Source organism: Phytophthora parasitica (assembly GCF_000247585.1).
Source record: "Phytophthora parasitica INRA-310 unplaced genomic scaffold supercont2.84, whole genome shotgun sequence".
Classification (NCBI taxonomy): domain Eukaryota; phylum Oomycota; class Peronosporomycetes; order Peronosporales; family Peronosporaceae; genus Phytophthora; species Phytophthora nicotianae.
In genome coordinates this window covers 158,501-171,550 of record NW_008649070.1, presented here as the reverse complement: position 1 = coordinate 171,550, position 13,050 = coordinate 158,501, and the positions used below count along the sequence as shown (strand labels likewise).

Below are 13,050 nucleotides of genomic sequence, written 5' to 3'. Positions count from 1 at the left end.
CGTCTTCTATCGAACACTCCTAATGCTGGTTCTGATTCATCAGCTAACTGGCCGTCCACTGGTGCTGCTGTTGCCAAAACTACTACTATCGCAAACCAAATGTCGCGCGGTGCTTTCGTTGCTGGCTCTTATGCTGCAAATGCTAGCATGGCAAAGTGGAACCATATGATGTAATGATGAACGCGTTTGCGTAGCTAATTACATCTGCGCTAGTCTCAGTCTTGCTAGTCGGCGGCATAAGGTAGTGTCCGCATACGTCGAGATTACTGTAGCGTCGAAAGGTTAAAGATCATGTCACGGTCTACAGCTAGAAGGAGGTCTCGCCATTCTCGCGGACTGTATCCAGAAGGTCTACTCAATACAGAGTCAAAGAGCTACATCCGACAAGACGGGACAAGAGGAGCAGACGTCGGCGTTCCACGTCTAGAGTGGGACCTGGAGGAAGGGAATGAGGAGGTACCCCGCAGTGGACCGCTGCGTGGAAAAGGTTCAAGGTCAGGTAAGGAGCTTCTAGGTCGTAAGATAGAGGCTCAGTCGTGTTTTTCCTTCTTAAACAAGAAGCATTCAGAATACATTAAGTTACTTTTGGAATAATCGCTCTAGTTCTCGTTCCTACGTCGGCCAGCTAGATACACGACCCCGACACTAAGGAGGAAGACCGCGACAATCACAACCGTTTTCAATGAGTTGTCGCTCAGATATTTGCCTTCACGCACATTGATTAAACAGGTAGTCAGTAATTAAAGAATCTTCAACGCTACTAAATGAAAGTGGTCCAGTTTATTTTTGTTTTGGTACTGGTTCTGGTTTTAATAAAGGTACGTATTTCGGGATTTGTGCTCACATATGGTACTGGTTTTGGGAAAAGCTCTTCTGTCTAAACGCCACAATGCTAAATCTTTACTGCAATCGCTGGGATAATATACGAGTTGAGCTCCTGATAAACTAGATGTAGTTCAAACTACCATGAACTGTGTGTGGTACAACTCGCAGTGAAATACAGCTATCACACAAATTCGGAACATTGTCAAGTCATAAACTTCATCATTTAAACTGGAAAAAAGAACTACCGGGAATCACTCCAGTAGCTTATTAGAACCTATGCACATGTTGCCACCATGTTCTCAACACGGGGAGACAGATACGATAGCATTGAGTATCCTGAGCTCGCATCGATCGTGACCTCTCAACCACCACAATTGTGTCGTGTAAACACCACTCTTTTCTGTTTCCCTTGAAATCCGATGAATTCAGTTTTCCAGGTCCAGAATGTTGGTAATCTGATCGAGGTTTTTCTCAATTTGTTTCGAGGTTTTTCATTTCTCTAAACAAAACGGCACTGCCCACTTCGCAAGAGCTGTGGCATCAAGCAACAGAGGACAAGTAGGCGGGAGCACACAGCGATACACAGCGCGACAGCAACGCAGGGGAGGGAGCTAGACACTAGGACAGGGCAGCGGCGGTCTGTGTGAGCGAATTCGGCTCGAAAAAGCGCTTTCTTTTCCGCTTTTTACCACGTCCGGGGGAGTTTGTCCCGCTGGACCAAAAATCGACGGGCGTCACGATGCTCCAGGAGGCAGGAGACGACGCCAAGGAACATACAGAGCCAGGACCATGCTGTGGGGAGTGCATGCACTCGAAAGGCGAGCGATGCGGCGTGTGTCGAGACGCGCAGGAGCCTGCAGCACAGAAGCAAGTGGAGAGCTTCGATTTCGGGAGTCTGGGGCCGCCGCCGCCGTGTCCGACGTTGTGTCGACAGGAGGCGACGGACTTCACAGCCGCGAGAGAGAGGAAACGGGCAGGTTTCTTCGGACAGGAGCTTGGTCAGATGACTCAGCCCAGTTTGTCCAGAGTAAGCAGGAGACTGCCCACGCCGGTCGCGGACCATTGTTCGTTGATGATGTAAGCAGTCAAGACGTGGAAAAAAGTAGTGGGAGTATAGTATTTGGAGAGGAGGGACAAGTGAGTGTTAAGTTAGCGACTGACTGGCGGCTTCCTTGGCATGAAATGAAATCGCTCGCCAAGCAACGGATCGTCGTTTTGATGCTGTGTCTTGCCAGTAGAGACGGTGGGTACGCATCGACATGCTCGCACTTTAACGCGTATAAATTATTATTTTTTAAGGAAACGCTCGATCCAAACGATTGCGTTGGGTGGCTTACAAACATTCATGCACTCCTGACGTCAACTCCGCGTGAACATCTAGCGAGTGTTTACCAGAACCAGACAGATGCATTCTGAGTGAGCTTCACTCGTTTCCTGTCAACGCAAGATCATGGGATGGCTTTCATCGTAGCAAGACCAGTACTAATGCTAAGCTTAGCGCTTGGCATCGCCCGACAGCGACGATATATGCACTTGCAACTGGTGAGTCGCAATAATGGCGTTGATGGCCGCCTTACCGACTCCCTGCCGACAATTCTGGGCAATTAATGGCAACTGTGCGGCTTCCAAGTTATCAGATTTCGAGAGTGATAGCACGTTCGAGTTGCATCATGCCACGGACAGGCATTTTTTTCAGCACAAATGCACCGATAACTCAGATGTGAATATTTTTCATTAATCGTTACGGAAGAGCCGCTAAAGATTTTAGTGTAAATTTGTTTTGCAATTATTAAGTAAGAATAGATAAATTGAGGCTCTCTTTACATGCGACGTCTTCAAGTCAACGGGTCGGACTCGCCGAAGAGGAACATAAAGAGCTCTCGTGGGAGCTGCTCCTGACACGGACAAGCGTTGAAGTCGATGACGGGGCACGAAGCTGCGAGCTGCAGCAAATTCTCAACGAAGCGCTGCACTGCCTTGGTTCGCTGGCGCTGTGAGAGCACCAAGCTCAACACTGGACCCGGAAGCGCAGCTCCTAGAAGTAGAATGCCAGCTACTTCAGTGCAGAATGGGCAGCTCATAGTCGGGTGGGACGTTTTGCACGTCTCGTAGAGTTCGTCCCGAAGAGCGACAAAGTCGCTGAAATGCTTCTCAATGTGGGCGTCCAAATGCTGAGCCTTTGTCTTGAAACTCGTGGGGATGCGAGATCTCGACTGTGACGGAGTGTACACGTCGATAGCATAATTTCCATTGGCAGCCGACACCAGGACGCTGCGGATCTGCTTGAGCTTGTTCACAGTCTGCATGTGACGCGAGTACCTCTCAGGCAAAAGCCTCATCGGACTGAGCCGCGCGAGACCGCCGACAACGACGTCGCTTGAAGATTGATGCAGGATACTCATGATGGCTAGCGAGGAATTTCTAAAGTGAGAACTGCCGCTGCGACTCGCAAGGTCAGAGGGTGCCACATCTCGGCCTTCAACTGGACTGTCTCGTACCTGAATGTGCGCTGAATGCGAATGGTCCGGTGCTTTGGCACGAGGGGGTGCTCCATCAAAAAGTATCTACACCACTTGAAACACCTATTTCATTTCTCTTTGTGCCTATGACACTGTTACAGTAACTCTAAGTTGTAGGGATAGATAAGTCTAAAACGTTGTGTCAATGTGATAAATGCTCAAGCAGAAGCTTCGAAGAGGAACTTGTAGAGCTGACGTGGGAGCTTTTCTTGGCACGGGCAAGCTTCCGAGTCGATTACTGGGCACGCAACAGCGAGCAGCAATAGAGACTCCATAAATCGCTGCACCGCCTTCACTCGCTGACGTTGTGGCAGCATCCAGGTCAGCAACGCACCCGGTAGCACAGCTCCGAACAACAAGTATCGGGTCAGTTCACTGCAGAATCCGCAGTTCATGTACAAGTGGGGACCGGTGTGGCAGGTGTCGTACAATTCGTCGCGCAGCTTCACAAAGTCGGCGAACCGCTTTTCCACGTGGGTGTCAGGTCGGCTGAAAAGCGTGGCAACTTGCTGTCCCTTGGCCTCGGAGTTAACATGTTTTAGACTCGTCGGGATGCGCGTTGTACTCTGCGACGTAGTGAACACGTCGATGACGTAGCTGTTGCCAGCACCTCGAGATACTTGCACCTGTTGGATCTGTTTGAGTTTGGTCAGGATCTTCATGTGACGCGAGTACCGCTCCGGCATCAGGTTGACGGGTGTAAGTCGCGCGAGACTTCCAACGTTCACATTAGGAGTCGTGTGTTGTTGGACGCTTGCCATGTTCTTGCTGGCGTGAGTGTAAAATCAAAACTGAACATGAGCTGCGACGAGCGCAGAAACCCTGTTGGCCATTCTAGAAGGCTTCACGCCTTGTTCCGGTCTTGGGTCGGCTCCGTTTGCCCCGTCTCGTTACTGAATGTGAAAACCAAAGCTGAATGCGAGGTACCGTTTGACAACTGGTGCTTTGTCAAGGAAATGGAGGCCAACCATTTGCCACCACAAGAACGTGTTTGCTTCAGTTTTACACGTTTGAGATTCTTCACTCTAGATCTAACGTCGAGGTGCATGTAATGTATCGCAAGCCCTTTGTCGCAGTGAATGCATGGCCTCTCGAATGCCAAGTTGAAGTGGACCAAAACACGCAACCTGATTGGTCAACAAGCCGCATGTATTTGTTGTTGCAATTTGTACGCTTTGCTTGGGCTTCACGAGTTGATTGTAGATGATTGTGTGTGGACAGAGTCTTCGGTAATTACCAATATTTTCGGGCATTTCTCCATACGCCCGTGGGATTTTCCCTCGCAAGATGGCAGTGAGGTCTTCATTCAACTGTCTAGCTGCCATCTCCTCAGCCTCTCGAGGATGGCGTGTATGTGCGTGTGGTCGTCTCTTCTTGTCCTCTTGGTTGCACTGTCGGCGTGCAATAACCTCTGCCAATTTAGCTCGATCAAAGTGGAGAGGGTCCACCACACGAAGCGTATCAGCATCATAGCATCTTTAACTTGATAGTCCAAGTCATTGTACCTTGCCATGGATGGAGACGAGTTAATCTCAATAAGCCATGGCCGCAAGTCAGCGTCCAAGAGGATATCGTACCCTAAAGGTCGAAGCTGTTGACTTGGAACGGGATGTGGTCCTCACCGCAGAGAATCGCATCGAGCACCACTTTCCGACATTTTTCCAAACGATCTTTGACAGTGACTGCCGCCAAGTTAAAGTGGGTCGAAACACTCGATCTGAATGGTCATGTAGAAGCAAAACCGGAGTATTCACCCTCGTTGGTAAGAGGATACTAGTCATGTTACTTTCTCGTGGCTAGTGCTAGGTTACCCTACTGCCTCTACGCCTCGCCAGAAATGTTAACTCTTCGCTTACGATGCCAACATTACGATTTGAGATGACGGTGAGGGCGCGCTCCGGACAGCCGCAGCTACCGGTAGCATCAGAGGACAGGCACTCGCAGTACAATTGCCGCTCAGATATGCTAGGCACGTAGAACGACCGTGATAGTCTCAGAGGTTTGGCCCGAGTACAGCATACGTGTCGAGGATGGATTTAGTCGCTTTCATACTGTGACCACGTTCCTTTACGACCCTCAAGATGAACGATGGCCCCTGTGCTGAGAATATGTGTCCACGCTGACAAGCCTATAGGACAATGAGAATCCGCCTTATGCCCAAGATCTAGAGAAATAGCAGCCAGAACTTGCGTGTTAGCTGGTTACGCCATGGTATCTTAATACTTCAGCGTGCAGTACTGTAAGGGCTGAACGAGCAATTCTAAAACATCAGTATTTCGAGTAAAATGACAAACTGGTTTGCTGTCGAGAGTGTTAGGTGCGTTTACTACGTTTGGATGGCCTCTACAGTATAGAGTACATGTGTGGGATGCAGATGCTTTGATCTGCACTTGACACTTCCCTCCACCACGCCACCTATGCGTGCCACTTAGCTCATTTTCATTACTGCTCGCTACCAGTCAAATCGGCTTCAGTACCCCAGGAACCATGTTTCACCAAGTTTGCCTATGGGCCGCAGCACTGTCGTCCATGACCCTCGCTAGCGGCGACACTTACTACAGCGGTAACAGCGTGTTGTACACGCACGAAGGATTCTCGTCCGGTAATTGCAACTTCATGTACGACCCCGGCGTCGGCAACTACTTTGCCGCTTTGAACAGCGATCAATGGGACTCCACTCTAAACTGCGGCCGGTGCGCTGAAGTTGCTAGCGATGGAGCGAGTTCCATCACGGTTTACATCGTGGATGAGTGTACCGAGTGCGAGGATGAAGGCCTAGGTCTGTCCCCACTGGTTTACAACCAGCTCACTCACAGCGACTCATCCCAGAGTATCAAGTGGAGGTTTGTGGACTGCCCCGTCAGCGGCAACATCGAGTACTGTGCGAATACATTAAGCAGAAGTGCGTGGATGGCCTTACAGCCTGCCAATACCGTCACGGGGGTGGCAAGCATGAAGATCGCGAACCAGAACGCGTCCTTGATGGACTCGAGCTTCTATTTTGTACTGAAAGGATCGAATGTCAACATGTCGGCAGTGAACGTCGAGTTGACGTCGATCTCGGGGGAGACACTCACCGAGACGTTGTCGCTCGTTGCAGGGAATTGCACAGAGGGAACGTCGAACTTCGCAGCCAGCTCCAGTCATCAAGAGAGCGAAGTTAACGAATACTTCGATACTCTCAAGTCAGGTGACGGTGGCTACACGGCAGGGAAGGTAACTCCACCGGACGACTCGGAACAAACTGTCACGAGGTCAGAGGCAACCTCGTCGGGAACGAACCTTCTATTCGTCGTCCCCGTGCTGGTGATTATCGTGGGCGGCATCGCTCTCGTCTACATCGTCAAGAGGAAGAAGCGCTTATCCGGCCAGCACGTTGACCGTGAAAAGGGAAAGAGTGCTTTCGGTACACTCAAGTCGCCTGTGCTCGTCAAAGAGACCATCGCCAAAATTTAAGCGTCAATAATCTTCAAGAAAAGAAGGACAAACGGACAAACGCATCGAATTGGACATCGCGTCACGTCTTATCAAGCCGGCTACCCGTGGCGAGCTGTATCCTTATTTACTCATTGGTCACCTCTCTTCCTTTAGGAGGCGACCAACATGAGACCTTAGCATCAACTCCAGCGATACAATCGACATCGAAGCGAATCGCTTCACGCGATACACCGCTGGGTTTTCTCGCTCGTTGTAAGTACCCTAATCAATAATGCAAAGCCTTCTGTTAGCGGATAGGCATGTGCGCCAAAAACAATTGGACGTCAATTACTGCGGTTCAACACGTTGTGCTCCACAATTGTGCAAGATGACAAGGCTCGATCTGTCCGATCTGTCGGTGGACTCTCCTCTTCATCCACCCCGGCTTCTGTCGCCTTGTTGAAACGTTCGACTCGAACAGAGTGAAGCTCATTCGAGGTTTCTCTTCGCTACCAGCTCAACTCTTACCGGAACAGGAAGTCGTTATCGAAAAAAAAAATATGTTCCGACAGATTTCGCTACTGGTGGCTCTGCCCGCTATGGTGCTTGCAGGTGGCGCGAACGACGTTTACTACACCGGTGACGGCACGGCGAACGGGGTGGGCAAGGCCGCTGCAGCCACGTGCGGCGCCGGCGTCGACGACAATTACGTCGCGATTAACAGTGACCAGTGGAACTCGACCCAGAACTGTAACAAATGCGTCGAAGTCTCGTGCGACGACGACCGGTGCAGCGACCAGACCAGCTCCGTGGTCGCGTATGTGGCCGGAGAGTGCATCGACTGCGACGACGAAGGCCTGGACCTGTCCCCGACGGTTTTCAAGAAACTTACGGGCAGTGACCCGTCCCGTTACACTATCAAGTGGGAATTCACGGAATGCCCCAACTCTTTCAATGCCCTGAAGGGTAGCAACGCATACCAGGCCGGTAAGGTGGAGCCCGCCGACGAGAAGCAGAGCAAGGTGAGCATTCTGCAGGCGAACGAGGAAGGCGTCGAGAACCAGAAGGACGACTCGGAGACGCAGCAGACGAACACCAAGTCCGGCGCTGACGGAATAACGCACAAAGGCACCAGCCCGTTCATTGTGGTTCTCATCGTAGCAGGCGCCGTGTGCGGTATCGCTTTGGCTGCCGTCTTCTACACTGCCAAAAAGAAAAGCAACAAACACGACGAGTGTTTGACCAAATCTTTCGACACGTTCAGCTCTCCTGCGCAGAAGAAGAAGAAGGCGGCTATTGTCACGATCTAAGCGACGCTACGTTAGGTTGGTTGTCATGTGTTTCATGAGGCAGAGGTTTCAACTGGAAGGCTGCAGTGTGCGGCTTTCGATCGACCGGTAGCGTACGTGCATGTTCAATGTTTGATTTTCAATGGGTCAGTGGCAGTGGAACCACAACTATCGCAGGCGTATAAGTGAATACACACGATGGTAACATGATGTTCAAACATGGCGTGCAACGCAAACCTCCTCCAGTATGTACGTCAACGAGAGCATTTTTGAATGGAGTACATTTACAGAATTATGGAGTGTCGGACCAACCAGCATGTATCGGTCCGACCCTGCCTCGACTATCGAATGCAAAGTTGTTCAGCACTCGAACGCTAACAGAAGTGTCTCGGTAGTTGTCTATTCAAACGCATACGCATTAGCGACCTTTATTAAGCTGAACATGCCACGGCTTCATGGAGCTATGGCAAGAAGAAGAAGAGGCTGGACGCTGTCCATGTACCCACCTCAAGGGTCAACTACTGAATCTGTAGAGGAATCGCTCAAGTATGGAAAAGTCTTGGCGCCATCTGCACGCAGCTATCCTTGAAGGGTCTCGTCGTTTTGAGCTGTTGGTCGAACAATTGATGTAGAAGTGCTGTAACTTATTACCTCGAACTAAGCAGGAATATTCCAGCTCACAACGTCCTCGAGTGGGGATAGAACTCTCCCCCATTCAACTTGTAATGTATCGCTGCCTACTTTCTGCCCCTTTCGCGTGGGACACGAGATTGTCAAGCTCGATCTGCCTCTCTCCTGTCTTTTCATACTTTCCAAAGAAGAGGAAAGTTCCTCTTCGTTTTAGTCCTTCCGTTCATATCGGATACTGCTAGACGAGTCAGCGCGGTGCGACCACAGTCTCATTCCAGCTTGTGCCTGTTACCAACTCCTTGGGCAATTCCTCCATGATGTTCCGACAGGCTTGGGCATTGGTGATCATGCCGGCTATGGCTCTTGCAGGCGGGGACACCTACTTCACCGGCGACGCCACGTCGTACACGCTCGGACAGGTATCCGCCGGCAATTGCAACTTCATGTACGACCCCGGTGTCGATGACAACTACGCCGCGTTGAACAGCGAGCAATGGGACTCGACACTCAACTGCGGCCGATGTGCCGAGGTCTCGTGTGACGACGACAGGTGCAGCGACACGACCAGCACTCAGATCGTCTACATCGTGGACAGGTGTCCGGAATGCAAGCAAGGCGACCTGGATCTGTCCCCAGCCGTGTTTGAGGCGATCACAGGCAGTGACCCGGACCGCTACAGCATCAAATGGAGGTTCGTGGACTGTCCCGTGAGCGGCAACATCGAGTACTGCACGAAGAGCGGCAGTAGCAGCTCGTGGCTGGCCATTCAACCTGCAAATTTCGCCAGCGGCGTGGCCAGCATGAAAATCGCCAACCAGGACGTGACGATGGTGGACTCGTGCTACTACTACCTGCTAAACGGCGGATCGAACGTCGACATGTCGGCGGTGAGCGTCGAACTCACGTCATTCTCAGGTGAGACCATCACCGAGACGCTGTCGCTCACGGCCGACGAGTGCACAGAGGGCACGTCCAACTTCCGAGCCAGCACGACGCAGCAGAGTTCGACGCAGCAGAGTTCTACCAGCCAAACCAGTCCGTCCACCACGGCACCGGCAGCTACGACTGCGACACCGACGGCTACTACAGCTACGCCGTCGAGTGGCAGTTCGTCCACCCAGCAGAACGAAGTCAACAAGTACTTTAACACTCTCAAATCGAGTAATTCCAGTGGTGGAGACGGCTACCAGGCTGGCAAAGTGACGGCAGCCGACGAATCTGGCAGTGGCGTGTCCATCCTGCAGTCGAGTGAAGCTGGCGTGGAGAAGACGCCCAGTACGCAGCAGACGGACGACGCTGACCAGACTGCGGACTCAGATACCAAACAGGTGACCACCAAGACGAAGGCGAAGTCGTCCGGTACAAGTCCAGTATTCATCGCGATGGCCGTCTTGGCTGCAGTGGGAGGCATCGCGCTGGCTGCTGTCGCCTACTCCGTCAAGAAGAAGAAACTGGACGACAAACGGATCGACCGCGATGAAAACCTGGCCCGTTCCTTCGACACATTCAGCTCACCATTGCGTATCAACGAGACCATCGCCCAGATCTAAGCCACGTTGTGTATCACCAAACCAGAAATGCAGTAGTTGTAGTGTGGACGTCGCGTAAATTTCTTTTATATAAACATTTTTTTAAAGTCTAGTCTCACACGCAGTATTTTCCGCTGTGGATGGTATCTAACTGCATTGTTGTGACTGCAGGTTCTCTCTTGCTTTGACTTCGACTACGACTACGACTGCGAGTTCTGTGCGTCATTCTACAGTTCGAGTTCGAACGAACTCGTGGCTGATACGGAACGCCCACCACGCGATTCCGTGGCGCTACGAGCTGAGACGCGATCCGTGCCAGCGTCTGCATGACTGCGTAGTCTGCTGATGAAATATTGTTGTGTGGAACGCGATCCGAAGTGCACAATGAAGCCACGATAGACCCGTCCGGTGCCCGAATCGGGAAGCCGGCGTAGAAACGAATGCCGTGGTCACGGACGACGGGAAGTTGCGCGAAGCGGAGATCGCACTGTGCGTTCTTGATCACCAGCGGTTTGTCCACGTAGACTGTGTGTGCACACATACTCTCGGTTCGAGGCGCTTGCAGGCCGAAGGTACGAGGTGGATACGTTCCAACGGAATGGAAAAAGGTCTCGTCCACGAGAGACACGAAGCCGACGGGACAGTTGAGACGCTCGGCTGCCACTTGAGCCAGTAGATCCAACGCGGAGTGATCGTACTCTGGTTCTAGAACCCCCGACGCTTGAATGTGGTGCAATCGACGGGCTTCACGTGCTGGAGACGGCGTCGGTGGCAGCGGATGTCCTTCAAGCGTTGTTTGTATCGCGTCGAACGTGTAGCGATAGTCACGTACAAGATCCGCGGTCTTCAAGCTCGACGATTGATACTTGTGCTCTGAATCACGAAGCGTCCGATTCACGTACCGCTCAAGTTGTGTCTGAACGCTTTCTCGCGCTGCAGACTGCCCTGGTTTCCATTGATATCGACCGCTTTGTTTCGTTCCCAGCAAGACGTGACTAAGCTGTACCAGACCACAACGCCCGCCAACATCTTTTGAATAGGAAACACAATCAACGTCGTCCACTGAACCAGCGTATGATGACTTGAGAACGGTATCACTATCGTCATCGACATCCCCACTTCCAAAGACCTCAGCCCACTGTGTTTTGTTCCTCAAAGACACGACGGTAGGTCCCAGTGCTGCGATGATGTCTTCATCCGCGAAAGTGCACGAGTCGACATGAACGACGCAGTTCAGACACACTCGATTCATACGCACTTGGCCGATCCTAGCTTCGACTTCATAGAGTTGAGAGCACTCTCCACACGCCAGATGACCGCAAATTTGGCAATAGAACTCGCGTCGGAAGAGCGAAAAGCGCTTGACGCAGATATGACAAATATTGGAGAGTAGAGGGTAGCTAGACTCGCCGCTTTGAAGGCTCACAGAAGGCTGGAAGTAGATGAATGACTGGAAACCAAGGCGACGACGTCGAATAACACGTTCGAACTCGTTTAGCTGCTGCGTCAGTAAGTCCAGCACGTGCTTGGACTCTGGATTGACAATACAGGGTCCTCTGTCTTCCCAGGGTTCAGGTGACGTACGGCTACGTGGCCGACCATTGCGATGATCCAGAGCTGGAGAATACCCAGAGTTCTCCAGACTAGAAGCAGCCACGTACGCATGCACGAATACTCTCGTCATTTGCCGTCCTTCTATGGTCTCGGATACTATGTCATACGCGATTCCGAGGTGATCGACATCCCGTCGAAGTGCTGAACGGTACTCTCGAGGGATAACCTGGTCGTGTACTCGCTTCGGTAGCGTCTTCATGACGTGTACCGCTCGATCGGATTCCGAATATCGATGCGTTAACGACGCAAAGCACAGTCTCTGTGAACTCGGATGCTCCGGGTGACAGAGATGACTCGGAGCCAAGCGGAGCTGCCAACTCGGACGGAACGCGGCCATCTGAACGCCCAGAAGCGCTTGAGTCCCGGGGCCCTTGACTCCATTGGGTACCAGGCGACACCGTTCTCGATACAACACTTCTCCTCCTTCGAATCGCTTACCACTCATCGCCTGCATCGTCGCCTCATAGTCGCTCGTCTTCTGACTCACAAGCACATTGAGTACCTCGTTCATATGGCACTTCAACTTGGTTGACGCCGCGACGGCATAATGCACTTCCGCCCCGTCCGCGCCGCCGTCATTCGGTGGCATCCCCACCAACTCGAACGTGCTGATTCTTGCCTTGACACTCGACGTACGTCTCCAGAGCTGCTCGTTCCTGGACGGGTTACTGCGTAGTGCTGCGTGTAGTTTCGGTAATGAATTCAACAGGTCGTCACAGATCTGCTGTCTCGAAAACACCAACCGTTCCCGACCATAAACCCTCGTCATTAACCCGGTCGGTTCCTCGTTTTGTGCTTCACCAACTGCAATCGATCCTCGTGGTGGATCTGTGTGTCGTCGTGAGCCATTCGCGCCACGTCCGACTCGCATAGCGAATAGTGATGAATCAATTTAAAAAAAAAAATTGTTGGGACTCCGATGTCGGAATGGGAAAATGACTTGCACTGAAGCGCTAAGCAATGCCGATTCAGCGAGCAACAGAGTGGTAGCGGAGACTTGGTTGTCGATGGGGAACTCAAGGTGTTGCTCCTCTTCGCTACCGTCTGGTTTGACGCAAATGTCCGTTCGATCGGTTCACCATGATGCAAAACTTGTCATGTATCCGCCATACGCTGCGCAACGACCTTACGAGACACCTACCAGTCTGCTACATAGTCATCGACGGCGGCGTACTGTGCCAGAAGACCGATGTTCTCCTTGCTGGTGAGTACGGGCATGCCGCCTTC

General features: G+C 51.8%; 7 protein-coding genes across 7 annotated transcripts; 4 read left to right on the top strand and 3 right to left on the bottom strand.

Moving 5' to 3' along the window:
- Positions 1–1,331: 1,331 nt before the first annotated feature.
- Positions 1,332–3,551, top strand: PPTG_18400 (hypothetical protein). The gene has a single exon (XM_008916444.1). It carries the CDS (start codon positions 1,615–1,617, stop codon positions 2,239–2,241), a length of 627 nt encoding a protein of 208 aa, XP_008914692.1. The 5' UTR covers positions 1,332–1,614; the 3' UTR covers positions 2,242–3,551.
- On the bottom strand, positions 2,529–3,313 carry PPTG_18399 (hypothetical protein). Its single transcript, XM_008916445.1, has one exon. The coding sequence runs from the start codon at positions 3,225–3,227 to the stop codon at positions 2,661–2,663; it is 567 nt and encodes a 188-aa protein (XP_008914693.1). The 5' UTR covers positions 3,228–3,313; the 3' UTR covers positions 2,529–2,660.
- On the bottom strand, positions 3,391–4,231 carry PPTG_18398 (hypothetical protein). Its single transcript, XM_008916443.1, has one exon. It carries the CDS (start codon positions 4,103–4,105, stop codon positions 3,503–3,505), a length of 603 nt encoding a protein of 200 aa, XP_008914691.1. The 5' UTR covers positions 4,106–4,231; the 3' UTR covers positions 3,391–3,502.
- A 1,563-nt stretch (positions 4,232–5,794) lies between these two features.
- Positions 5,795–7,281, top strand: PPTG_18397 (hypothetical protein). Its single transcript, XM_008916442.1, has one exon. It carries the CDS (start codon positions 5,832–5,834, stop codon positions 6,798–6,800), a length of 969 nt encoding a protein of 322 aa, XP_008914690.1. The 5' UTR covers positions 5,795–5,831; the 3' UTR covers positions 6,801–7,281.
- PPTG_18396 (hypothetical protein) lies at positions 7,264–8,339 on the top strand. Its single transcript, XM_008916441.1, has one exon. It carries the CDS (start codon positions 7,322–7,324, stop codon positions 8,069–8,071), a length of 750 nt encoding a protein of 249 aa, XP_008914689.1. The 5' UTR covers positions 7,264–7,321; the 3' UTR covers positions 8,072–8,339.
- A 487-nt stretch (positions 8,340–8,826) lies between these two features.
- On the top strand, positions 8,827–10,321 carry PPTG_18395 (hypothetical protein). The gene has a single exon (XM_008916440.1). The coding sequence runs from the start codon at positions 8,995–8,997 to the stop codon at positions 10,228–10,230; it is 1,236 nt and encodes a 411-aa protein (XP_008914688.1). The 5' UTR covers positions 8,827–8,994; the 3' UTR covers positions 10,231–10,321.
- Positions 10,273–12,897, bottom strand: PPTG_18394 (hypothetical protein). The gene has a single exon (XM_008916439.1). It carries the CDS (start codon positions 12,692–12,694, stop codon positions 10,325–10,327), a length of 2,370 nt encoding a protein of 789 aa, XP_008914687.1. The 5' UTR covers positions 12,695–12,897; the 3' UTR covers positions 10,273–10,324.
- Positions 12,898–13,050: the final 153 nt, after the last annotated feature.

What these genes read in the sequence shown, in the direction of transcription:
- PPTG_18400 (XM_008916444.1), top strand. Translation starts at nt 1,615, where the DNA reads ATGCTGTGGGGAGTGCATGCACTCGAAAGGCGAGCGATGCGGCGTGTG.
- PPTG_18399 (XM_008916445.1), bottom strand. Translation starts at nt 3,227, where the DNA reads ATGAGTATCCTGCATCAATCTTCAAGCGACGTCGTTGTCGGCGGTCTC.
- PPTG_18398 (XM_008916443.1), bottom strand. Translation starts at nt 4,105, where the DNA reads ATGGCAAGCGTCCAACAACACACGACTCCTAATGTGAACGTTGGAAGT.
- PPTG_18397 (XM_008916442.1), top strand. Translation starts at nt 5,832, where the DNA reads ATGTTTCACCAAGTTTGCCTATGGGCCGCAGCACTGTCGTCCATGACC.
- PPTG_18396 (XM_008916441.1), top strand. Translation starts at nt 7,322, where the DNA reads ATGTTCCGACAGATTTCGCTACTGGTGGCTCTGCCCGCTATGGTGCTT.
- PPTG_18395 (XM_008916440.1), top strand. Translation starts at nt 8,995, where the DNA reads ATGATGTTCCGACAGGCTTGGGCATTGGTGATCATGCCGGCTATGGCT.
- PPTG_18394 (XM_008916439.1), bottom strand. Translation starts at nt 12,694, where the DNA reads ATGCGAGTCGGACGTGGCGCGAATGGCTCACGACGACACACAGATCCA.